This window comes from Ostrinia furnacalis, unplaced genomic scaffold (genome assembly GCF_004193835.3).
Source record: "Ostrinia furnacalis isolate ACB-3 unplaced genomic scaffold, ASM419383v2 OfSCF2340, whole genome shotgun sequence".
Lineage (NCBI taxonomy): Eukaryota > Metazoa > Arthropoda > Insecta > Lepidoptera > Crambidae > Ostrinia > Ostrinia furnacalis.
In genome coordinates this window covers 315,514-342,111 of record NW_021132579.1, presented here as the reverse complement: position 1 = coordinate 342,111, position 26,598 = coordinate 315,514, and the positions used below count along the sequence as shown (strand labels likewise).

The 26,598-nt window shown below is 35.0% G+C and overlaps 1 protein-coding gene across 3 annotated transcripts in view; it reads right to left on the bottom strand.

Moving 5' to 3' along the window:
• Positions 1-26,598, bottom strand: part of Gbs-76A (Glycogen binding subunit 76A) — a 43,815-nt gene that overhangs the window by 9,118 nt on the left and 8,099 nt on the right. The window contains exon 1 of one of the 3 annotated variants that reach the window (XM_028307744.1): positions 22,550-22,696. The exons of 1 other annotated variant lie outside the window; for it this stretch is intronic. In XM_028307744.1, the coding sequence (XP_028163545.1) occupies positions 22,550-22,561 (12 nt within the window). In that variant the 5' untranslated portion in view covers positions 22,562-22,696. Of the gene's footprint in view, positions 1-7,963; positions 8,414-22,549; positions 22,697-26,598 lie in introns of those variants that run through there. One more of the 3 variants, XM_028307743.1, reaches the window with a different exon arrangement.

Sequence of the window (26,598 nt, the reverse complement as noted above, 5' to 3'; positions counted from 1 at the left end):
AATATAAATTGTAGAGTCGCAGAGGTCGAATAGCGGTCGTTTTGTTACCGCTCTAGTATACATAGAGTCATTAACCACAATGCCACGAATACGTTGTTAAAACTCTTTTGCGCGGACGTTATGGGTATTGTTTCAGAGAAAATTAAAGCAGTTTTAGATATTAACATATGTATAGAGTATTTGTCATCTCAGTGTGTCTATTTTTTCACTACCTACAGCTTAGTAGATAGGTAATTATTAAAACACTAAAAACATATTTCTAAAACCATACAAGTATGATTTTCTTGGGTGGATAACCTGATTACGAGTAGATCATATTATTTTGAAAAAAGAAAAGTCGAAACAGAAACCTAGAAAAATAAGTCACAAATCAATAGCCACCACAATCATGTTTACCATAAAATATATGTTACATATTAGTTAAAACACGTAATGTGTCTCGGCCTTTTATCTTTTATTTTAATAACACTGTTACATAACACTGATACATGCAAACTTGAGCAAATAAGTATCTACATACTTAAAGTCTAGTGTGCAAAATAAATAGATGATTTATCTGCGAGCTGAAACAAACTATTGAAAAGTTTTATAGGTATACTAAACAAATTATAATAAGTAGATGACTAAAGTAACAAAATATCATACATACAGAATATGCAGAATAGTAATGCTTATGACGTTAGAGAATAATGACAAATCATATTATGTGATTGGATTCACTACATATGTAGGTATTTACATATCAATGAGACGTTTTTAACATAATTTTCCAGTATGTATTTAACAAAGTATGTACCATATTACCTACATTATGACTGCGTAATCTACAGACTTAGATTGTTAAAACCTCTACAGTACATTCAAGCTACTATAAAGGAGGTGTTCTACGAACATACTCTATCTACACCAGAGTCGTAGAGTAAAAATACGTTATTAGAATAATTTCCAATACACTTTAAAACACGTAGTAAGGACACTTACTAGGATGTGTCTCTCACTTTGTGATCGGAAATAGTGGGCACGAGTCAACCAAACACGGCTTAGGACAGATTAATTATAGCAATCACGCGCCAAACGCGTCAAGCCGTCGGCGTCAACGCTGCGCGCGCCCATGCCCACAATAATAGCCAATGAATGCTTAGGACGACTGCATAAGAAAATGAAGAAATATTCCACGATTTTGACGGTCAAGCTCAATTAGTTTGAGCGGCGTTCTTGGCAGTTTTCAGTAAAAAAAGGTCTGTTACATACTAACTAGGCTACTGCAAAAAAGGTGAAGACTGATTTTTTTCTCAGGTTTGTCTTGGCAACTATTTCAAAGCGGACTGACAATTTTAAATTATATTTCCAACAAACTGTATCGGTGTTTTACGAAAGGCATTTTTCCATAAAAAAACGGAAAGATTTAAAAGAATGAAGAATGCAACAAAAACATCGACATGGCTGGGAGTGTTTATTTCACACTCCATTTCATCACCATATTACAGCTGTGTATATGAATATTACGCGTGAATCATCAGAGTTATATTTATTTGACAAAACATATGATACTAAATTTAACGCCAATGGAAATAGATGCGTCTATTCTATACACATTGGTATCTCCCCATAGTCCCCATAGATCACCGCAGAACAAAAGATCTAGGACATTTTGTCAGGATTATTTACGACCCTAACTCGTGCTCGTGAACTTGACTTGACTTCAAATATTAGGGAAAACTATGAGTTAAATTCTACGTAATCGTAATCAAAATAAGGTTATCAGTGAAGGAGTAAATTACCTATTGAGTGGCCTGACACCTCATAAACGGTACGATCATAACTATAATAATTGACAACTTATCGTAGAATAACATTTTGTTATTGCAGATTAACTGCACGACCGATAGTAAAGTTAAAGATACGTTATTATCAGTTTATTTTGTTTGTATATTACAGGGAGTGTAAGCAAGCGTGCCATCTACAGACGTCACGAGGCATGTAAACAAAACAAAAACCACTTGACAATAGAAGACATAACCAGTTAAAACGATGAAGAAAGGGTTATCTCCACTGAAACTTATCTTAAAACTATAAAGTAAGTAAGCTAATTTGACTCTATTAGCACAGTTTTGTCATGATTAGTAAGTAAATTGCCAATGATCAAGTCAATTACCAAGCTCAGTGTAGTTATGAGAAAGTACCCCCTACAATGTTGTATGCATTAATGTTGGCATAGAAGCTGATTGTCAGGCCACGACCGGTTTCGAAGAAAACTCATTGCGCTTTCACGACGCGACATTTGGTGCAAGTTTCCAATAAAGAATTTCATATTGAGGCATCCGATCTGATCCACTTAGATGTACGAGTAATGCTACTTGTTGAAACATCTGTTTTGTTACTGGCTGATAAGTCTGGTCGTAAATTCATTAATTTCCTAAGAAATGAGCCACAATTGATTCTCAATTTGAATTGAAAATCATTGAAAACATTTTGGTCATTTGAAGATGCATAAATCAAACTAAAATTGACCGACCATTTGTTTGGCGTCGTTAAATTGGTTGTTTAAATATTTGATTGCGCGACCGACGACGAACAATGATTACATTCGACGTGTAAGAGTGTCGACTTTCTGCTTTATTTGTAAACTCAGTTGAAAGTCTGTCACTTGAACAATGCTGGAGCAGAGAAATATCTTAGGCGTTTTAAACTGCAGGGCCGCCGATCTGGTCAACACAGAGACAGGGGTTTTGAAAGAGAATAAATATTTGATAGTCACTCACACTGTTTTTAAAACTTTCCCACTCAAATACGGTGTTTGTTGAGGTTATGACTACCGAATAATAAAATTCAACTTGTTATGTTAACCATAAATCAAAACGAGTAACAACCCTGTCTATCCTAATCAATACACTATGTAAACTTCGAAAATTGCAGTTTACATCGTCGTAAAATGGTTTATGTATATTTTAATTTGGCTCGCTAGTTTTATGTCCGATTTCCTTAGAAATTGCGTCAAGAGCGAAGAACGGACATGTGTGTACGTGATGTAATGCGATGAATATAAACCCGTCCTGCTGGACGTCTGAAGGAGACGTCCTTGACAGCTAGGGTTAGATTTACCACTGAATTCAATTTTCCCTGCTCAGAAAACGTACTTAATCGAGCTCGGTGTAAAAAAAACAAATGACAACTTCGTTTCGATTCAATTTCGAAAACAGAATGAAATCGTCATTTGTTTTTTACATATCCCCTTCCATTTATCACCCCCCTATACTCGTAACATCGTAGCAAAAATCTTGACCAGCTCATTTGCAATTCGTTGAGAAAGGTTGCGTTAAATGGTTCGATTTTTTGTTAGTAAACTAACTAACCGGTGTTGTTTTGCAAATATTCGGAATATCACCTTGCGAGGCGCTCCGGGGCCGATGGATATTATCGAACGCCCTCGTGTCTCGCCCTGATTACAAATTGGACTATTTTTATCGACGTGACACTTTACTCCACATAAATACAGCCTGATAACGCGTCAAGTGTCCTGCTTAATAATAACTCTAGTGACTTTCTATTACTCTTTTACTTGCGATCGAGTAAAACAGGACTTATTAAATAATATTCTGGTATATGATTGGTCATTTAAAACTTCCCAGACAATCACGTTTTCTATGTGTGGAAAACTTCATTCATTAGTTTCTGATGTAATCCTGAAAAGAACTACATAAGCTCAGAGGCGGGAAACTTATTCAATCTACTCTTATAAATAGATGTGTAGTGATGAAACCTTTTTGTTTTCATTATTGAGAATTTCAAAATACGACAGGTACTTTGTTTCAGTGGTTTCGGTTGCAAAATGCTTCAAAAAGCGGCAATTGTTAGTGTCTGACTCTTAGGCCTCCCGCGCACTAGGCAGCCTGGCTGCAGCAAGCAATCAAGTATTATGGACGGTGTACCTATGGTGTGGCGCACTAGGCAGCCAAGAGTGTACATAAATATGTACCGGATTGGCTGCTACAGCCAGGCTACGGCAGCCTTATTACTCGTAATAAGTTTGTATTTAATACATTTATCCATTATCTAGTTGTTACAACTTCTTCGCTTTGGTGCTAAGTAATCGTAGTGATTGTTGGGAAATATTTATTTATTGCTACTATTATTGTGTTAACCTTTATGTGCACGCCCGGCAAGTAAATAAAGCCATGCGACAGACATTGTGTTATCTAATATAGTTCATCCGTTTATCATGACAGGCTAATATTAGTATTATTTATGAAATACTTAGATACAATAGTTACTATATCTTTGCTATAAGAATAGGTACATAAGCGAACATAAGGTTTTATTTTGATACAAGTCCCTGACCTTGAGTCAGCTTTGTTTAACAATTTCAAGAGGTTAATGACCAAGAGACAGTATCAACAATAGCAAATGTGTAAAATAAAATATGAAATAAGTAAATAATAAAAGAGCAGACACGTAGTACCTACCTACACTTGTTTCACAAGTATTTTTTTCGATGCTCACGTTTTCTTATGGTGCAAAGTTTCGCGTTTTAAATACATTGAAAAGAACACTGCCAAGAGTTACCGAATACCACAGACTCAACTGCCTTCCAATTACACAACACAAACGAGTATTTTAACCCATCGAGTACCTATTTTAAACACAAGTTTAAAAGTGACGTGCCTGTACCTACCACAGAATACATCCAGGTCCCGATACCGGTGATTACAGGGGTGCCATAACTCATAGACTAGTGCCCGCCCCGGCGATGCCCGACAAGTAATAACTACACGCAGGCACTGCCTACGTACCAACTAATAATTTCAACGGGATAAGCGGTCCTTAGCTCCAGGACCTGATTCTTGAATCGATAGAAAATGCTAATTGTAATTGAAAGTATCAACAGTCGTAAATTAACATTGATATTACAAAATCTTCAAGTTTGTGTAATTTAACTACTTTGAGTTAAGTAATTTTGAAAGATGAACCTATGTAACAAATACTAAACAGTACAGGTAAAATGTTAGGAACACCTTATTTCCCGGAAGTGACTAAAAGTCATTGTTCGCTCTATGAAGATTTCTTTCAGGTGAACTTCTCAGAGTTCAAGGTCTTTTGACCTTGAACTAAACGAAGGAAAAATCATTTTACACACAACTTTTTCATTTTCATGAGACTTAATTTCGTGTAAGCTTGACTATAAAATATTGTTTGGAACTTAAATGTTGATTTAGAAACAGGTCGTGTTAACCAGTGTAAATTACAAGAAAATACAAAAATAAGCATTTAATTCGATGGATTTAAGAATAAAACTTCAAAACAATGTATTGGAGTAGTTTGCATACTATCTTGTAGCGATACCATTATAAAATAGCGCTTGTCTCGATGACATTAGCAATTTAGATTGAAAGCTAGGGTTGGCACTCAATAAAAGTTGTTTACTTTTATTTACAAACACATCTGATAAGCGGAGGAGTTTTACATGTTATACAAGTGATTACCGAAGATAATTTGAAAGCCTTATCAATGTAAGCATTTTGTCAAAATATTTAAGTATCAAGTTAACAAGAGCTCGTTGAAGTCAAGTACATATTCAATTATCAGCACACCTTGGAGTGACCTATCGGGTCTTCATCAATATAACGATTGGATATGCATAAGCTGGATCCAATGTGATCCAATTTCTTCATCAATATAACGATTGGATATGCATAAGCTGGATAAAATGTAGTGAGTTAGGTATTTATTAGTATGTAGGTGGGAATTTTCACTCTTTTCAATTCAATTTCATTCAATTCATGATTAAAAACATTTCAAATTGAAATTACTGTTATGTTTCCGTAGTTTTAAAAACATATTTGGCCTTATGAATATGAGACTTATTAAAAAAAAAGTTTCAGTAAAATATTTCGTTCAAAATTTACATAAAAAAATAGTAAGTTATTAAAGGTAGATGACCCTTAAATCACAGATCAGATTCAGCGTAAGTTACTTAATCCTAATAAAATTAGCTCAAACAATACTTAGATGAGCTCCAAGTAATTATAATTCATTTTACTTACTATGCGTTAAGAATGCTAGCATTTATAATTAAGTGGATATATGCACTTAACTCAATGGGATTCAAAACCGGTGCATCAAGATTGTCCAGTGCGTTTTCAAGGCACTCTTATCAAGGAGTGCATATCGAGCCTTTACCGCCAAATTATCGTAAGCGACACTTTTGTCAAAAAACCGATTTTTATCGATTCTAGTATTTTAAACCGTAACGGACCCATCCCTGTTGGTGTTTCCCGCCAAAAAAAAACCGTTACAAAGTTACAGCAAGTGCTAAAATTATCGTGAATACACATTTTTTCTAAAACTTAACGTAAGCGACACATGCATTTTATCGCAAGCGACCGCACTTGTTATCGCAAGCGACATTAGCGCTTCAAGTTCTGATGCAATTAGAGATTGCAATCGAATATCCGAATTTTTAATTTCAAATTAGTATTCGAATAGTAAATTAACATGTATTCGAATATTCAAATATTACAAAAATAAACAGAAAAGATAGAAAAAAGACGACTTTAGGCCCAGTTTTTTGATTCATAGTTAAAATAACAAATTGTTAAATTTTGCTACTAATGGTTAAATATTAACAAAATGTTATCTAATAGTTAAAAAATGTACTAAAAGTCAAGCTAACCACTGTTCGAAAAACATTTTTTTCTGATATTTAACCACTTGTCATTTGACATCTGTCAAATTTGACCATTGGTTATTTTAACTAAGAATCAAAAAACCGGGCCTTAGTGTTTGCAAATGCAGTCGGAAGCATCAAATACATATCACCAACTAAAAAAACTAGTCATTGATGTTACCGACTGCATTTGTGAACACTAAGTTGTCTTGTTTCTACCTTTTCTGTTCATTTTTACGTAGTTGGATGATAATGGACAAAACGAAGCTTGTCCAACGTCCATGTTTCGGTTAGAACTCGATTCTCGAGACTGTTGACTGTTGACAAGTATGTTTACCTCTGACAAACGATTCGGCTAGGAAGATCAAATTTTGAGAAAAAGGTAAAGCGCTGGATACAGGCCGGTGCCAACCGGTCATTGTGAAAGTCATTGGGGGAGGCCTATGTTCAGCAGTGGAAGTCCTATGGCTGAAATTATGATGATGATGAGAATTTTTTAACTGTTTTAAGAACTTTATTGTTAAATAGTTAAAACATAGTTCTTAAAGCAATAAAACCAGCAATAAAAACATTGATAATTTAAGTGCTTTTTATTTTTTGAAAGTATTCGAATAATATTCGAATATCACTGAAAAATTTTTCGAATATTCGAAATAGAAAACAATTGAATATTTGCAATCTCTAGATGCAATAAGTGGTTGAATAAGTGGTGTTAATTGATTTGTACAAGAAGAAATTTCTCATGAATAAATATTTTTTGATTATTATGTGGATATTTCATTTAAAAACCTTTTAAAATGCCTATTTATTTAACAATTATAATTTCTTGGACATAGTAATTTTGATAGGTAATGTTATCGTAAACGCCCGAATATCTATAGACTGTGACAGCAAAAATATTGTATGCGCCATAAATGGCATAAATACTCATTATTTTTGTTTTATTTTCAGTCATATATTTAAATCTCTAAAAATCATTAACGTATGTCATTTTTCTTGTTATTAGCACACTTCTGATTAATAATATTTAAAAAAAACCTTCTCCTGTAAAATTTGGTTTTTGTCGGTTGCGCTAAAATGGCGGTAAAGGCTCGATATAAATAACTCTCGTAGCTTATTTACATAAAACATTATTTATACCGACTAAAAATATTACACAAGGTTTAAAATCAGATGTGAACTTTAAGTTCTTTAACTTTAGGTTCTACAAAATTGTGTCTAAAAAGTTCGTAAGTATTGTTTACAATTTTGACAGATGGTTTAATGACACAAACTTTTGTTTAATGTAAAAACAAATACCTTTTTCATCAGCACAGGAACATGGTGTTCCAACGACATCTCCAGCCCGGGGGAACTCATCGGTCCGTCCGTCACCTGACACCGCACTGCTATATCACAGCCACCCTGGCTCCGCCTCACTTACAGCCCTCGTTACTGTTTATTTATTTATCGCTATTTATTATGAACGGAGACACTTGAGATAACTGTCACTCGATGCCGACGTGTTTAATGAGAACGCGGTTATTATTGTATTTTTTAAAACTGTTTATATATTCGTCAATATTTTTTTGACACATGGAAATTGCGGGTAGACGGTAAATTGACGAATAAATCAATAATATAAAAATATGCAATGCGCGGCCGCCCGGCGCTCGCGCAGCGTTCGAATGAGCGGCGCGCCCGGCCAACACGAGCCGCCTTCGCCGCTACACGACATCAATTTGAGATACTTAAACACTGTAAACTAATGATCTACTTCATTAACTCTGTTTATGCACAGGCTTAGATAATCCGACGATCCGCCTGATAGTAAATAGGTATTACCTAATTGTGGCATTATTTCTGATATTGTTCACGCATAAATAAAAGTCACGCAAGCGCCGCGTGATGCGCACGCGCTGTGCGGGTGATGTCTTGGCGCCCTCACCGCGCGCGGCGCCTCGGAGAACGAGATGTGAGCAGAAATATAAAATCGACAATTTACGAAATGTACTGTTGCAAAACAAGAAAAAGGACACGCGAAAGTTCTTGTTTTTCTGTGCTTCGAACTCAAACTCAATTAAAACATCTCGGTTATTAATATTTATGATTTCCTAATCCAATTTTAAGCTTAGGTAGTTTAAATGCTAATTATGTATAAAGCACTAAATATTTAAGATTTTCCTGAGAATATTTTTGGGCTTCTTATATACAACTAAATAAATGAAAAAAAATATTAGAGGATCTTTAAAAAAACAAGCCATTAAAAATCCTACTGGTTTCGATCTATTAAAACTTTATTCAACTTTTCAGTAGGTACCTTATACAAGAAATTAGAGGAATTCATTCAGTGCGATGATGTAGGTATCTTTATACATCAAATGGTCACTAATTAACCTGTTACGTTGACTTTAACCCCGACCCCTTTTGTCAACTGATATAATATAGAGTAAAACGTAAATTGTCATGGGTCGAGCATTACGAGTATTTGTAAAATACGTGCGTGATTGCTCATGTAGGCACCTGAAACACATAATTTGGAATATAATTATAATAAAAATATTAATTAAAGGAACTAACTAATGTATCAAATATTTTTAATCAGATTCAGATAACAAAATTTGTTTTAGATTTAATCTTTAAACTAAATAGTTTAGCCTCGTAAGTAGGTACTGCCTTCATTCTCTTAATTATGATGTTTACCTTCTTTGACGCATCAAAAATGAATTATTATGCATAATTACTAAATTACCGTCTAATTATATATGAAAAAAGTTAAATCTTTTTCTAAATAAATAGAAATCGTATTGTTAAGTTTGTGTAATTAATCTAATTTCTCTTTAATTAACCAGTAGGTACCAAATTATCAGGATCCATTATGAGGTAGGTATTCATACAGCGAACTGATAATGTAAAGTTAAAAATCTTAGAAATAAAAAGCACTTTCCTTCCTTTTCTTTAACACATGGAAAATTTAAGTTTTTCAGGTGCTGAAATATTATAATTATATCAGTATTATATCAAAATGTAATTGAGCACATTTACGAAGGCTGAAGCTGTAAGCTGTAACGTGAGTTGAAATCTTTTCTATTAAATGATGTCCTCTACTATAACTCTACATCATGGCTCTACTATAGATTTTTTCTGTTGTTCCAAAGTTCCAAGCACCTAAACTACTTGTGGTTACAGATTATAGGCAAATGACATTTTCAGTTGAATTAGTTTGGTAAAAATAAATCGCAAATAAGTCGCGTAAATAGGTAGTTTTACACTAGACAATGCAGGTGCGCCTATATCTATAAAGATTATTTCTAACTGATAGTGATAAATACCTACATAGTTACTACGAAATAGAATGACTGAACTAACGGGAAAAACGCCGGAATGGTCATAATTGTCATTAATCATTACTCAAGACAAATCAAATCGTCTACGACCACTGACAGCCGACTGTGTTCTGGGCACACAACACCAGGTATTTTTAGCCTTGAGTGCAACGCACTAGGGCTCGCCTTCCGACTGCTGCTTTACTAAAACAAAACACTTCTTAAATAAAAAAGCAAAATATTTTTTAACGCAATATTTTCAACGATTAATCCCTGGTTTTCTCATTTCTTTAGGACAATGACTTGAATGAGCGAATGAATGGACAAGAGTGTATTTAGATACTAGATAGCTATGTAAAAGTTCAAAATTTTGTCTTCTATTGTTTTTAATACATGGGAATCCCGACAAAACAAGACAATTTATCTCCAAAATATATTTTTACAGGTCGTGAGAATAATCATTGTAGATGACATTTGACTGTGATAATTAATATTGACCTTCCATCTATTTATTACTGCAATTTAGTCGATGTTCTTTAAACATAGCGTACCTATCGCATTATTATAATGATAAAATTTCGCTCTAAATAAATATATCAAAGATACTATTTACGCCCATAAACAGTCGATAGAACAAGCCAAGGACAAATCTGCCGTAAAACTGTACTTTTGACCTCTGAGGTACAAAAAATATTCATCTTTGCCCAGATTACAATAAAAGGTTTACCAAATTTAATCTTTTTTCTTGTTAATTGATGATCTACAAAAAACTAAAAATAATTCCACCATGTTATTATCTTAAAATAACTTAGGTACATTGATTATTTATTTATAAAATAATATATTGATAAGTATAAAAATTATAAACTTAATACGTAACATACTTAATAATAATAAAAACAATACAGCAAAAAAATCATTCAAAAATTTTCCACGCATAAGTAGATACCCTAATTAGATATTACTGGTTTACGATATCCATTGCCATTACGATTACTTATGTAAATATGTCAGTTTAATTTAGTTTCCTCACACGATGTATCGAGTGTATATTGTATGCCTACGGTGCGTGGGCGCAGCGCTGCATCTTTATCGATAGCTAAATATATTCATTGAGTTCTCGGCCCGGGCCCGGCCCTGCTGCATCTACTTGCATACAATAAAATCTCGTTATTTAACTGTATCGCTTTTTAAATCGAGTTCACTAACTTCAGTGTAAGCTTTAGAACTTTAGCCCGTAATTATCTGTAGTCTATACCTACTAATAATATACTCGTAAAGAGTTTGATTGTTTCTGTCCTTGAATAACGCGTTAATCTCAGGAACTACTGGTCCGAATTGAAAAAATATGTTTGTGTTGGCTAGCCCATTTATCGAGAAAGGCTTTGGGTTAACATTTAACATTACCCTACAGATAATAGGGACGGAGCAGTAGGTAATAAATATGTTGCAAAAACGGGAAATATTAATCAAACTATTTTCACGCGTACGAAGTTGCGGGCACAGCTAGTAGTCAATGTTTATTATTTTCTTGTTGTGTATTTGGGATTATTCCCAAAACATTTATTTTTGGGACTTAATTACATTTTGTGAACCCACGACCTTTCGTTTGCCGGGCGACTGCTCTGATCAATATCCTCCGAGACGTTTAAATACTTAAGTGCCTCAGAATAGACATTAGGCAATAGCGTAGCCTTCTAATGAAAAGTTTTTGGACTTTTGAGTTTGAAGTGTCGAAGATTTGACACCCAAAACTCTAGTTCAAATCATAACTAGATTACTTTATCAACTATTTAACAATATTATTCAATTTTAAAAATATTATTCAATTCGCCTCAACCTTTCTCGCTTATCTCGAACTTCGAGGTATTCCCAACACGTAATTTGTATTCGAACTGTTTATTCCTTATATCCATCGTCCAAAATTGTTAATTTCATAATGCTATAGTAACTTTGTAGTATGTCTCATAACTTTTGAAAAGTTCTTGCAAGATGCCTATTCTCAGCAATATGTATATTGATAATTAGGAGCAAGGAATCCATATAAGTGATCAATTACGTGCAAAACAAAACGACCAAATTAACTTTCTTGGAGTTCCCTCCCTATAAAATGTTATAGATAACAAACCCATTCATCTCCATTCATCAATGTTCGAAAACCATTAACTCTAAAATATTCACGTCTATAGTGCCTAGACAATCATAACACCATTGCATCACCCGTGAACTGGTCATAAACCTCCCAGCGAGTGGCGGAATCCCATAAGAGATCGTTTAGCTGCCATTACACAGTTGTAAAGGTCAGGGGAATCGTGTGCATTTCCCTTCGCTGTCACCCCGAGTGTACCGCTCCTTATAAGCGTGAAATATGCAAGGGTCGTGATCGGAAAGCACGGAGTTGAGGCACCGTTATCGCAGATTTTAGGGATAAAGGCGTGGGCTTCCAGGATATGTCACTATAGCCAGGGGGCATAGGAATATACAAAGTTGCTCTTGATCGAATCGAATCCAAGGGGAACGCGACATAGTCATGCACCATCTTGCGCTTCGATAAAGTAGCATGGTATTTTATTACAAACTTGTTTTATAGGGGTGATTCCACTGATGGATTTTTCTTTGGGGCTCCCTGATAGACGTTAATTAATCCTTATTATCATGTTAACGCCCTCTAGCTACATCTAGGCGGTCTTGCGAATGTAGCGAAATTTCGGCAATTGTCTTCTTTATTAAGACTTTGTCTCAATTACTATGTTGTCTGAATGGTATTGCGTGCGTCTTTCATATTCGTTGTCACGCGATGTGTATGGTGTTCTTGATTTTTCAGAGTTTACAACACTAAATAAAATGGTCTAAAACACGCACATCGCAAGGTGCGTTGATTGATATGAAAAACTTTCATAGTTCATACCTTTCATTCTAAAAAAACTTTGAGGCGCTTTTACTACAGCCTAGTTTTACTGACAAAAAAGTATACCTTTTATTTTACGAGTAGTAAACGGGTAGTATAATGGCTTGTGTTTTCAGAATCACATTTCCCTTTTCCTTATTTTGTATTAATAAAGTTCATTTTCATGAAAAGCTTGAAAAAAAAAACATTTCGTGTAAGTTGGTAGCCCTGAATGATTGTTTATATACGTTAGATACTTTGCCAGAAATGTCACCTCTAGCATTCTAGATAAAAGTATCATCGCATAAATAATTGGATATGACGATAAAATGCACTTTAATAGCACATTAATAGTATAAACAATCGGTAAAAATATTCTAGACGACTTCACTATCACGTAGTTGGGTACATGTAACTTTCTTTTTTTATTTGCGTGTTTGTTTTTGTTTTTATCAAAACAAAAATATTTGCGAGTGCAATGTTGTTCCAATTATTGCGTAATCATTAGTTTTCAGGTACTTTGTACCAATATCGAATCTATTTACAGTGTTGAACTGTGTTTTTTTCGGTATGCATAAAAAGATACCGAGTCTAATCTGTCAGAGAAGAATAATTTTATTAATAAAGTAAGCTAAACTTGTAAAGGAAATGTAAAAAATACATTCTTTAGGTGTACGTGCCCACTTACCTAAACGTGTGACATCCTAATTTCTTTTAGTGATCTGTCGACCAATTAATTAATTTGAAGAAGGATAATTTAAATTCAATTAACGTTCAAATGGATCCCATGTTTGTATTTACACAGAGCAAGCAGTTTGAATTTCATAGCAACGGCGAAACACGTTAGGTATACCAAGATAAATTCCAAATAGGCCGTTACCCCTGCAATCTAACTGACCGTGGTCGGTGCGAGTGCAATTTATAGGGCTTAATGAATTTACTTATCAGGTCGCTGACTAAGACTTATCCTTGTGCACGATATAGTTTTTAAATGGAACCTGTCTTGCTCACTCCAAGTAAAAATTGTGTGGCGGGTGAAAGAGAAGAAAGCCAAGATAAAACTATAGTGCGGTGTAGGCCGGATGAAGTTGTATGCGCTTGTCGGTGATAAACAAACCAAACCGAGATATCTAGCGGGGTGATACTGGTTTCTGTTGCTATATCGAGATTTCCACCAAATTTCGAATTTAAGTTCTTACCTACTATGTAGTATGACAGATAGTCCTATATCGCGAATTGCCGCTACCTAAATTTAAATTGAGGCATCAATAAAAGATGTATAGGCCGCTTACGAGGAGCAATTTGCAAATGAACAAGGCCGACTAACATTGACACCGATTGTCCGACCCCACGTACCTATTTATTGGTGACGACTGTGTTAAATAAACCTATCTTCAATTGCAAAGTGAAGTAATTTTCATCTCACTCTGTATGTAACAGTTCAGGCTTTGTTATAAATAGTGAGGTCAGCATCGGCCTAGCTTCCAACTCCCTCGACCGCTAGAAGAAAAGAATAGATTTTCATCACTTTTTTCACGATTTATGCATGAATACTACTTTGGTCACGTTATTTGGAAAGTCGTGACAATAACTCAGAATAAGTACTAACAAGGAATAGTTTTCACTTTGTTTAAAATTCAGCCGTCCGCGCCTTATCTCAGGCCGTGAGTTATTTGCACAAGGAGGCAGTGCGGTACAGAGATAACTGGACTGTTATAGTAATACTGCTACGTTAAAATGGCGAATGTCTTGAATAATGATGCAAATGCTCCCTAAATAGAAACGAGTCTGAATGGGCTACATATACTGCCAGGGTTGGTTGGTCATGTTAAATAGGAATTCTGTTAATTCTTTACGTAACTAGCTACTTAAATTTTTGTAGCAATAAATCAGGCAACGGTGAACTCAAAAAGTCTCTAACAGTGTCTGGTATAAGTAAAGAAAGAAAGAAAGAAAGAAAGAAAAATTATTTATTTGACAACAAAACAACAAAGAAACAAAGGGCAATATAAAAATACAATTATAAAAAAAAAAGTACAAAGACAATTAAGAGAAAAGAGAAAAAAGAAAAAAGAAATGTTGCCAAAAAGGTTACCCACTCAGTATCATCTTGACAGTTGACATTTTACTGCCAAGTGCCAAGACACTGGTTTTCAGTGGGTACCTTGTACGCAGGGGCAAAAAGAATGTAATAAATTAAAAAATATATATATAAACTCAAATCAATTAAAAATCAATTAAAAATTCACATTAAAATAAAATTACAATAACAATTACAATAAAATTAACGAAAAACAATGCAATTACTAATTTCAAATAAACATGTCAAGAAGAAGAAAAAAAAAATTAAAAATTAAAATTCACAATAAAATAAAAATTATAATAAGAATAAAAATTAACGATAAAAAAAAAACAATTAATTTCAAGTAAACATGTCAAAAATAATTTAAAAATTCACATTAAAAAAAACCCCCCAGGCCAGAAGCTAGGTAAGGCTTGCCCCTACCCCCAGGCCATAAGCATAAGCTGGATATGACTCCCCTTCGGCCAGAAGCAGGGTATGACACCCCCCCCGATGCCAGAAATGCCAGAAACTGGGTATGACTTGACCCCCTCCCTTTGAAGTTTTTTTCTAAAACTGATAGTTTACCCGGAAAAAAATATTTTCCATCCCATTAGTACGCCGGCTGCGCTCGATTCGGATATAATGACGTCACGCGGCCTTGCGTACGTTGACTTTTAGCGGCAAAAACGGCCTATGTTTATTACTTAATATCTTCGTAAGTAGTGGTCCGATTTGGATAATTCAAAAAGATATATCTTTCTTATGTCTTAAAGATTAACGTAGATACTAGTTTTATTGAATTTTCTACAACAGTACTGATCCTCATTGCGCACATTTAAAATAAAGTTTGTTTACACTTTGACAGCAATAGACTGACATGCAAGGTGACATGTCAATGAAGTTTTCAGTTACTGTTGCCATTAAAAGAAATTAGTACCATTAGTTTTCCGCAACATGGCGAGGGTTTTAAGAGGTATAAGTTGGATAGTGTCGACTGAAAAACTGATAATTTTAATTTTCAGGGGTTAGGTTTTCACTTTGAGTATACTCCAGTCTGTTCGTATACTCGTAGGTAATAAATTAGCCAAAGATCTTTTATTCTATATGACATGCATGATGTCAGTTTATTTACCGACTTTAAGTAGGTACTTAGTAAAGTAAATACCTTCAATTCATTGTGTCACTAAAAGGAAACGAACAATACCATTTGGCGTGCAACAGAGGTTGTAAATGTCGTTTCAAGATAATAATTGTAAATTGTTGTATAATATTCTGTAAGCGAATTACCTACATGACAACCAATTTAGAAGGTATTAAATAATTTTCTTGAAAGTAGATAGGGCTGTTACATATCACTTGAAAGAGAAAGAAGCAGGATTTTATACGATAAAGCAAAGCAAAGCGTTCGTTCGTTTCAGTCAAATGACGTCCACTGCTGGACAAAGGCTTATCCCACCAAATGACACGTAATATGGAAGGGAGTACTTCCTACTTCCTACTAATATTATTAATGCGAAAGTTTGGATGTCTGGGTGTCTGGATGGATGTATGTTTGTTACTCTTTCACGCAAAAACTACTGAACGGATTTTGATGAAACTTTGCAGTATTATTGTTTATAACCCAAATTAGCATATAGGCTATAATTTATGACGCTCTGTGACAAACTAAATTTCACGCTGATGAATCCGCGGGCAAAAGCTAGTACACTATTAGTACTTGAATATATTCCTTATGATACGTAACAATGTTAAGGGTCGATGCGGCTATGATCTTTTGCTCAAGAAAGCATAATTTGCAAGATTATGAATGTAATTTGCCAGCCCTAAGACTAGTAGTAGCCCAGCCAGGCACTCCCGGGTCTGGAATGCGGGGAACCGGTCGGCTCACGCAGCCACCGCGAACCACCACTAACCCCACGCCCCACGGCCAGGACGCAGTCTCACGCGCAATGGTGTAAACTACTCGTATTTGTCTTGGTGGGTTTCATCAAGTTATTCCTTTATGATGGAATACTGCTAGTACAATATCGTGGCTAACCATTACACTTAGCATAACTATTCATTTATTGTCGCAAAACCAAAGAAAGAGTCACCAAATATTATTTAAATTTTTTGCTTGAGTTTCAGCTTAAGTCCATGGATTATGAAGAACTAATTATGGAAATCGGAGACGAAAAATTCAATTTCAAGCCCAATTTAATATCAACACTCCTACAGGTGTGCTATTTTTAGACAAGCCTTAAATAAATAAAAAAAAGTAAAAATGTTTTTTTAAAAATAAGCAAAATTTACCAGATACCGTTTCAGTTCTTATTAAAATTAATCTTGGAACTCCTTTATGTATTTTTGTCTATTACCGTCCACACACTTGGTGGGCTTCGTTCATTACAAAAACCACATTATTTACTAATCAATACCTATTTGATAAGGCCATTCACATAGACCTAGGCCTATGCTTAATCGCTTGCTAGAATAATGTCTGCGTTTAGTCTGCCCAACATCCGGACTTTGAATCATAAATATTATACCTTAATCTCTCCAGCCAGATAACATGAGGTAGGTACTAACTTGCTATTTTAATTTAATAAATCAATAGTATACTTAGATCTATAACCAATTAACGGCAAGACTGCGGTAAGGTTTTAAATAAAAATATGGTTGTCTCATTGCCGAATATTCAAATGTTTACTGTGTTTATTAAAAAATCTTTCTACTTTACATTATTTTTCAAAAAATATAATGTAAGAAGTATATTTCATTATGGCATTGCACACCTGCCAAAACACTCACGCGCATCTTATCGTTGACCGCAGCAACGAAAACTCACATTTCTGTGTCTTATTTCTATGAGCACAAGAGTCAAAAGCGAGTGTATAGAGTCACCTCACATCGCTAGACAGACAGATTGTCTAGTCTACCGCGTCACGATATAAATTGAAACAAGTTTATTTACAGGCTTTTCGCATATCATTTTCAATGTTGAATTTTTCCGGCCAATTTTATTTTTGAGAGCCAATTTTTTGTTAGACGCCATTCCTGTTTACAAAGCTCATGTACGAGTAAAAGTAGAAAGTATAACGATTCTCATAAAAAAAATAACAGCGTTCTGTGAATTTCAACGATAAAGCTTTTTGTGAGTATGTTTTAGTGGAGCTGAAACGAATATTGAACGGATTCCTATTTTATTTATGGAAGTGGCTTGGCGATACTTTGCCCTGGAAAACTACAATTTCCACGTGTACGAAGTTGCCGACTCTGAAAGTTTATAGAGACCATGTTAGAAGTAAACACGAGTAAAATTTGAAAAGTCAGATCAAAACAAAAAGGTTTCGTAGGATACCTACCTACAACGACTACTAATTTTAATGACACTTTTAAACGCTAATATAAATTAAACTTTTAATAATAAAGTTCTTTGACCAAATGAAAGGTATTTTTATATTTACGAGTATCTTCTTAGCAACCCTAGACTGACGGGTGCCCGCAGGCGCGCACGCACACAGGTTTTGAGAATGGTAATGGATTATACAATTAAAGTGTATGTTTCTAGATGAAAAGTATATTATTTATTACTTGTGAATGCGTCCTATTTAATAATATATTTACACGACAATATTACCGTATTTACCGTATTAACGTTACTGGGAAAAATGTGTCATTCTAAACATGCGTGGTTTTACTGATGGTAGGATTAAAGCGAAGCGCGTTTAGCCAAATCCAAAGAGATCCTTGCTTTTCAAGTGTTAATGACAGGGAGTTAAATAATTGTGTTAAATTGCTGAAACTGAGCTCTCAATTAATTAACTGAACCAATTGCTGTCGCGGCAATGTGTGTAACGTTAATTAAAAAGTTGCTGTGTAACAATAACAATCACAATTTAAATAAACGTTTTGTAACGATTTGATTGGAAAATGCCTTTTATTTTTAAACTTCTTTTTTTTTGAGAAAATGTCTTATTTTTAAAATGAAAAAATCTCCTGAAAATTATTATGTTACGTCACATCCGTAAAGTAAAACATTTTTATTTTTCGTTCTTACGACAGTTTGAATTCATAAGTAAACAGATCAATTACATTTCTCGATACAAAAATTGGGATCAATTTTATATCGCTGTAGGAGCAACGCCGAATATTTGCAGCGCAAACACAGCGGGGGTCAACAGCCCCTTAAGTGAGTTGTTTGTGGGCGGGCGGCGCCGCGGCGCGCGCGCACGCTCGACCTTCAGCGACATTCGCGAAAAATAGATATTAGAAAACTTTCCCAACTAAATTCTTTATTGCTATTATTATAGCTCAATTGATATTAATACTCGGACGCTTCTTCAAACTTTCTACGCATTAGGGTTTTGCTCTGTTTAAGGTGTAATTTAAATTATATTAGCAAAAGCTTACTTGAGTATTGTCAAGGTTTCTCGCAAACGTTCCATCCAGCCCTGAAAATAATTTTAACGTTAAAATTTTGTGTGTTGCATCACTTTAAGAAAAAGATGATGTAAGTTTTTTCAATTAATTAAACTTTTAATTTCTAGTACTTCCATTTCTAGGAGCTTTTAACACTGTAGGTACTGATATTTACCAAAAGCCCTCCACAACGGGACATAACTGATTGCTTAAAAAAACCTATAAACAGTTACAGAGCTGTAAGCTGTAGTTTTAATGTTGCAATCAAAAGCCTCGGCTATATTTATCTCGGCCTAATAAGGTTGCGTGTCGGGCGCTGGCCGGGACGAGAAAGCAGAAAGGTCTGCGGTATAATGTTAGATAAGTAGGTAAATTATTAAACAAATGGCGCTAATGGGATCGCGACAAAGTGACAATCGCAAACCAACATTGAATGTCTTTTGTTTTTTATTATTTTTTAGTTAATGCAAAAGAAGTCAGGCAACAGGAAACCCTCACGTGGGATTTGATGATACATATTAAATAACAGTTACCATATGGATAAAACTGAATATGTTTTCATTCAAGAAGACAATCTAGATGATAAAGCCCTATAGTTGCAGGTTGTACAAGAAAATTTCTTGAAGACTAACATCTCTCAAGACCTGTCAAACAAAAAATGCCATCATAAACATCGTTACGTAAACATGCGCATGACATGTCAACAGCACAATGGATCCACCGGCCCGCCCTACGTGACGCGGGCGGCGGCGTGACGCGCAGTCACCGTGACGCGCCGTCACTCGCCACACCACTTGTTTGTCCCCGTTTTTAAGGCGTACACTGTACACCCATATACATACTATCATCAACAACAACATAAACAGAGTCTGGATTGTTTATTATTTTTATGATAAAGACCGCGCAATGACATGTTGCCGCCTAAGTTATGAATAACTTACTCGTACTAATTATCACTTCTATTAATCATCTTATCTTCTCCACAATTAGAAAACAAATAAGATGATCTTTCCCTTACACTGCGTGTCCTTTAACACAGTTTCGATTTATCAGTTTAATGAAGTTCAGGTATAACTTACGGCTCAACCAAACCCTGCTATCTTCAGGACATTTGCAACATGCTAACTTGTTGAAGCAGTTTGCATATCTTTAAATAACAACTATCTACCTGCTTTATCTAACCAGCTCAAATGAAACATTTAGCTCGACTATCTGGAGTCGGGACTATTATAGCAAAATCGGCCTCTCCGAATACAGAATATTGCCTCTTGTAATACCTTATTTGGACTCCCGCCGGTTTCTTAGAAGACATCGTACACTGTTGCAGCACTTAACTAACTAGTTAACATCATGCATACGACATTAAAATTTACGTATTCACAAAAACATTCAAGAATGTCTAATACTAAAATAAATGCACTTGGATTCATTTATTTACTTCGGAACCCAGACAGAGGACATACCAGCCCGAAATAGCTCTGAAACGTTTACAATGCAAAATTCTTATTCAGTCTATGTCATGAATTTTGTTTTGTATTCATCATAACGGTATCCTGTTTAAGATACATTACACAAATTGAATACATTGCCACCTATATGGGAGCATTAGCATCTGTGAAATAAGCAACACAAATGTAGTGAAACTTCATGAAAATACATTTAAAGTTCGATCACACACAATGCGTATTTTATAGAGTGCATCGAGTGGACAGTGTAGAGTAGATGTTATCATAGCATGAGAGAGAATAACAAATCGTTATCAGACAGCACGTGAAAATATCGAACTGCGACCTGTCTCCAGAGGTCGTTCGGCACTATCATTAGCTGGCTGAGGACATCGATCACACATATTTACGTTATGAAATCATCACACGACAGACTGAACGCGAACTTGATTGATGATGACTGACACGTATTTCAGTAGGTAATTGGATAAATATTTTTAATTTTTGATAAGTGTTTTTTCAGTTATTTTGTTGGTCGCAGATACTAAAAATAGATTTACGAGTGCCCAAGAAATATAGCTCTATGCAAATATTACGGACTAGAACTTATCTTTAGGCTAGCAGATTTATGATTCCTTCCATTCTTGCTGGTGTTCTATTTTATTTATTTGAAATTAAAGTTTTTTTTGTAAATATTGTAATGTAAAAATTCGTTGATTTCGAGACTGGCCTATATCCGTAGGCTATTTCTTATGGTATTTACTTCATTCTACATATACAAATGCATAATAAGTTCATTGATGACTGCATCAAGTCATGAGCTATAAACCAGAGGAGCAGCCAGGCCTGACTGTTTCATTGTTGGTTATTAATTAAGATTGAATGCGCATCTGATCATAATTCAAGCAGTTTGTTCCTATATCTAAGTAGGTATATAATAAACGATCCATTGGTAACACAAACCTCATGTTCATTGCAACTGATAGTATAAGTGTGAGCTTTGACAATGCTGGGTCAGTCGGGGAACTCATAAAGTACAGTGATTGATATTATCTGCCGGGACCCAGCTCGGTACAATACAATAACTTTCTACTTTGCCTATATATGGAAAATGAAGTCCCGGCTGCTAAGTTTAAAAAAAACTACCAACTGCAACATGAAGAACCACCGAATCTAACAGTTATAAAAAGTCTAATAACCACTGAAAACCTGTATAGCTATAAACGAAATGGATAAATATTTCGTCAATAACGCGGTAAATCGGCTCAATTCATATGACCCTGGCCAGGTCAATTTAAAAAACTAAAATAATTTCAAACTGGGTCGCGTCTGGATATGCTGGGAGAAGTGGCCGGAAAAAATCCATTTTTATTTACTTAATATTAAAACGGTGCCAAGTAGTGCAGATAAATATTTGGGTGTTTACCTTTTTCTAAGATTAAAAATATTTTGCTTTCTGAGATAACTTTGAGCATTTACCTAAAGACCTGTCAAGTACACATATATCACTGCACGTAAACATCCTTATTATTATGCACTTGGATAACGAATTTCGGAATAAACAATACTTTAGGCACCTAACAATTACACAAATAACCTACCTTTCACCTATCACTCATATTAACGTTAAAGTTAATTTATCAAGAAAACAAACTAAATACGGGAAAATTTCCATGTAAATGAAAAAGCATCTACGAAAATCTTCCGAGCAAGAAAATCAACTACGGAAAATTTTTCGCACTTAATCCCTCTTTCGACCTATTAATGACTACGAAATCTTACCTGCAAATCCATATCATCGCACACAGTCACAATCACAAACGCACACAGTGTCCTGTTTAAGGTTCAACGGAAGAATACTGGAGGCGTGAAATGTACACTGCACGGAGCGGGTGCGAGCGCGCGCGACAGGATGCGTCCGGACTGTGCGCCGGCGCAGGACAAGAGAGTCCCGCGAAGAAACGCAGGGCTGCCTCTAGTAAGGACTTGAGAAGTTTATTGGCCCGCTGCCAATTATATTACGTCTTGATTTGGTTAAGGGAAAGTGTTCGAACCCTTTAAGGCCTGAAACTGTATTTCGAATGCTACAGGTACCGTGACAAAACATTTTTGTACGGAAAAAAGAGTTTATTAAGCTTTTAAGTATATTAAAACTGGGCTTCTTATTCGTCTTTTTTTACGTAGCGTTCGGCATTTTGGGGTCCTTCCGTTTTACAGCCTAGAACGACCGCTCTTCGCATTCTACCTACTGTAGGGCTGCCACTCGACCTACTTTCTTGACATCGAAGAAGTTTAACTAACTCTTAGATTTTTCGGCCAAGTTTATCAACTTTAAAAATCGAATATCGTACAAACATAAAAACTCTCATATAGGTCATTTAATAATATTTTAATAGTGTCGAATAATATGTTGACGACCCTAGCAACAGTATCCCTTCCCTTGCATCCAGAGACGATATAATAATGTATTTATTTAATTCAAACAACATTACTAATTATGTTCATAGCATTTTTAGTAAGTAGGTAGGTTATTATAAATATCGGGGTTCACCAGTGTTTTATAAATAGACTGTATTTACTTCAAGTACAATCTTATCTTTTTAAACAACCGACTTATACAAACACATACCTACCACAGCACATGCCTACCAACTCTACATAATATATTTAAGATATAAAAATGGGAACTGCTTATTTATACGGAAAAATGGACTAATTAATGCACTGAAAGTTTATTTTCACAACACATCTTATATCTTTACATTATCCTAATCCTAATTAAAAGACAGTCAAAGATTTTTTAATTTGTTCATGGCCTTCAAGACCAAAATTTAATCATCATTTTGTTAAATAAACCAATTACCCAAATTAAAGTTTAAGAGCTCCCTTAATAGGTCTAGGTACGTTTTATTGTTTAATGAAACTGAGCCACGGTGTCAGGATCAAACAAAAATAGTATATTGTTCGTCTGCTATCTACTATTTTATAATTGCCGATGACATAGAAACATTGCTTTGATAACGTTATTGTCAATTACAAACGTTACAATAGACTTGTACTTCAAGTTAATACTGAGCTTAAACGATTGAGATGACTCGACAAGGCGTGAGCTATTTTAGACTTTATAATTACGCCAGTAAGAGTATATCGATCGAGTGAGGAGCCACTCTCACTCCTTATCGGCTCGGGTTAACGATTTTCGCATGGAAAAGTACTAGCGTGCTTACTTGATGACAATAATATAGTGACATATTTATAAATAGTGAGTGGCGAGATGCAGCGCGCCTCCGTTCGCGCGTTGTATGCACAGGGACGCGCGCGCGTGCGAAAATTTGGCACGCTCGTTTAAAGTTTTACGTGCATCTAAAATTGACTGACACGAATTGATCGTGCATCCCGTTTGTTGTGCGCGCGCGCTTTTCCTGTGGCATGAAAGCGCCCGGCACGTACACCGTATTGTGACTTGACGAAACTTCCAAATATTGGGTGATGAACATGCCTGAAGCACTTACTGTAAAATATGCCAACTTAAAGAATATTTCTGAGAATTCGTAATTTCAAAATGGTTCTGCTCTGAATGCTACTACCGCTGAAATAAAATGTATCACACAATAGGGGCAGCTGTTGTGTGCGATCTCTAAGATGAAAACAAATAAAACCTGTGGGTTTTGAAACTCTGTTTAACATTCTTGTATTGAATGAATAGGTGTTCTTCATCAATGCCAATTAACACAATATCACTAATTAAATGTATCGATCTGTAGTTGTCGCTCTAAAAATATGCAACTTAGTAAGAGGTCTCAAGACATAACAAATATTTAAAAACGTGACTTACACTCACACGTTTTACCAATACGGAACTTTGGAACACGAAGCTTATGCATGATTTTCTCATATTTTTTATTGGACTGCAATATTTATGGAACTTTTTTTTTTGCTGGACAAACAAACCTCTTTAACTCAATTGGGTCGATTCAAGGCACTTTAAAAAAGTAATTGTGTCGCGTGCAGTTAGTTGGGCGCCAAAACACTCCACTGTCACGTACGCACGTCTTAGTTCATAAATAGCCATGCATAGATACAAATTATGCGTTTTTTTTTGTTACTAGCATATTCGGTAATTCGTGGTTTGAACAGTCAGAATCAGTCCCTCGTAGTTTGTACAATAAATGTAGGTCAATTACTATGCAAATCCCGATAGTAGAATAATGTTAATTAAATAAGAAAATAAAAATAATAATAAAAGAAAATATATTGTTTCCTGGCAAGTTATTTATTGGTAATATTTTCTTATCTTTTTATTCACAAGTCAATTGTAAATAAACCTGCGACGTCGATTCTTCTCGAACATCAGCAAACAAAAACAGCTTGGAGTGTTTCTGAGAGATTGTTAGTTCAATACATTCGAATATGTCCACAAACATCGTAATGCACTCACAGATAATACAATCCAATAGACTCTACATATGAAAATCTTCGTCAAGATTAATACTTATTCAAATGTCGAAAGTAAGAGCTACCGCCACACAGTAGAGTTATTAGTTGGTTCATTAACTCATATTTTTCAAGTTATTATAAAATTAATTTTAGATGTTTCACATAAAAAATCTAATGGGAAGCCGTTTCATCTTAACCGATTGTAATATCACTTTCAACCTGGGTTCAATTCCCACCTACGGCAATCGATTTTCAAGTTTTATAAAAATAAGCACTTAAAAGCTTAGCAGGCGTAAATACGCGGTGTCTGCTAAACTAAGCCGTCTGTTACTGCACTGAAATGATGACCAATATTGACAGTCCAAGGTGTCAAGAAGAGCCTCAAAATTCTCGATAGTTTTAAATTTGCACGGCAAATATTAATCCGTTTAAAAGCATACGTTTCTCAGTCATCTTTTTAGATTTTAGTACTAATGTCTCTATTTGGAATATCATGTGTCTAAGACGATTTGCAAACAAAAGTTGTTCTGGAAAATACCCAATGTCATGTAATTTTCTTAATCCCAATATCATGCCTAGGTAAGTATCGTCTTACTGATGTTGATTTACTTTAAATCAATCATGGATAAATAAATATAACCCAATTTAATTAATTATTATTTGCTATTTTCATTTACCTACAACTCTACATGTTGAAATCTGAATTAATCCTTGGAATAAGTTATTACTAGAAGCCGCAATGAAATCTGTACATTTGTAACGTCTTAAGTCATATTAGAGAATATAAAATGAGCTTATTAACAAACTGATCTATATTTTTGCATTTCTTGATACATACTTAAGTTAACTCATTATCATGATTTCAGCCCTCAGCTTTCCATTACTGGACATATAGAAAACGGAGGAGGATTTATTTTTCAAGGATCACTACAAAGCTCGATCTTGACTTTCATCTTTTGTGTTTTTAGGGTCGCGCGGTCGGGCCATTGAGCGCTTAGGTTTTGTTGGATCAGCGATGAATATGAAAACGGTACTTTAACTTAAACCAAAAGTCGGGTACTTACAAGGATCTGACACATCCTATTCCACTTCCGTGGACACTGGACAGGGATTATTCCCTGCAGCATCGTGGTATTATCTACTAATATGCTACGACGACGCCATGCTGAGTGGATACCTTTTCAGTGTGATTGTAACAGGTACGTGTACATTACACTTATTTGTGTATTTTCGACGATACTGATATCTTTCTTTCTTTCAATAGACAAACGCTTGTGTCTTGAGCTCTAGCACCAAGTTACAGATGCGTTTACAAATACAGAGCATAGAACCTGAGACGCTGCAGTGCGGTTGACCACACGCCTCCGACTCAAGTCGAGCAACACTTGACACCC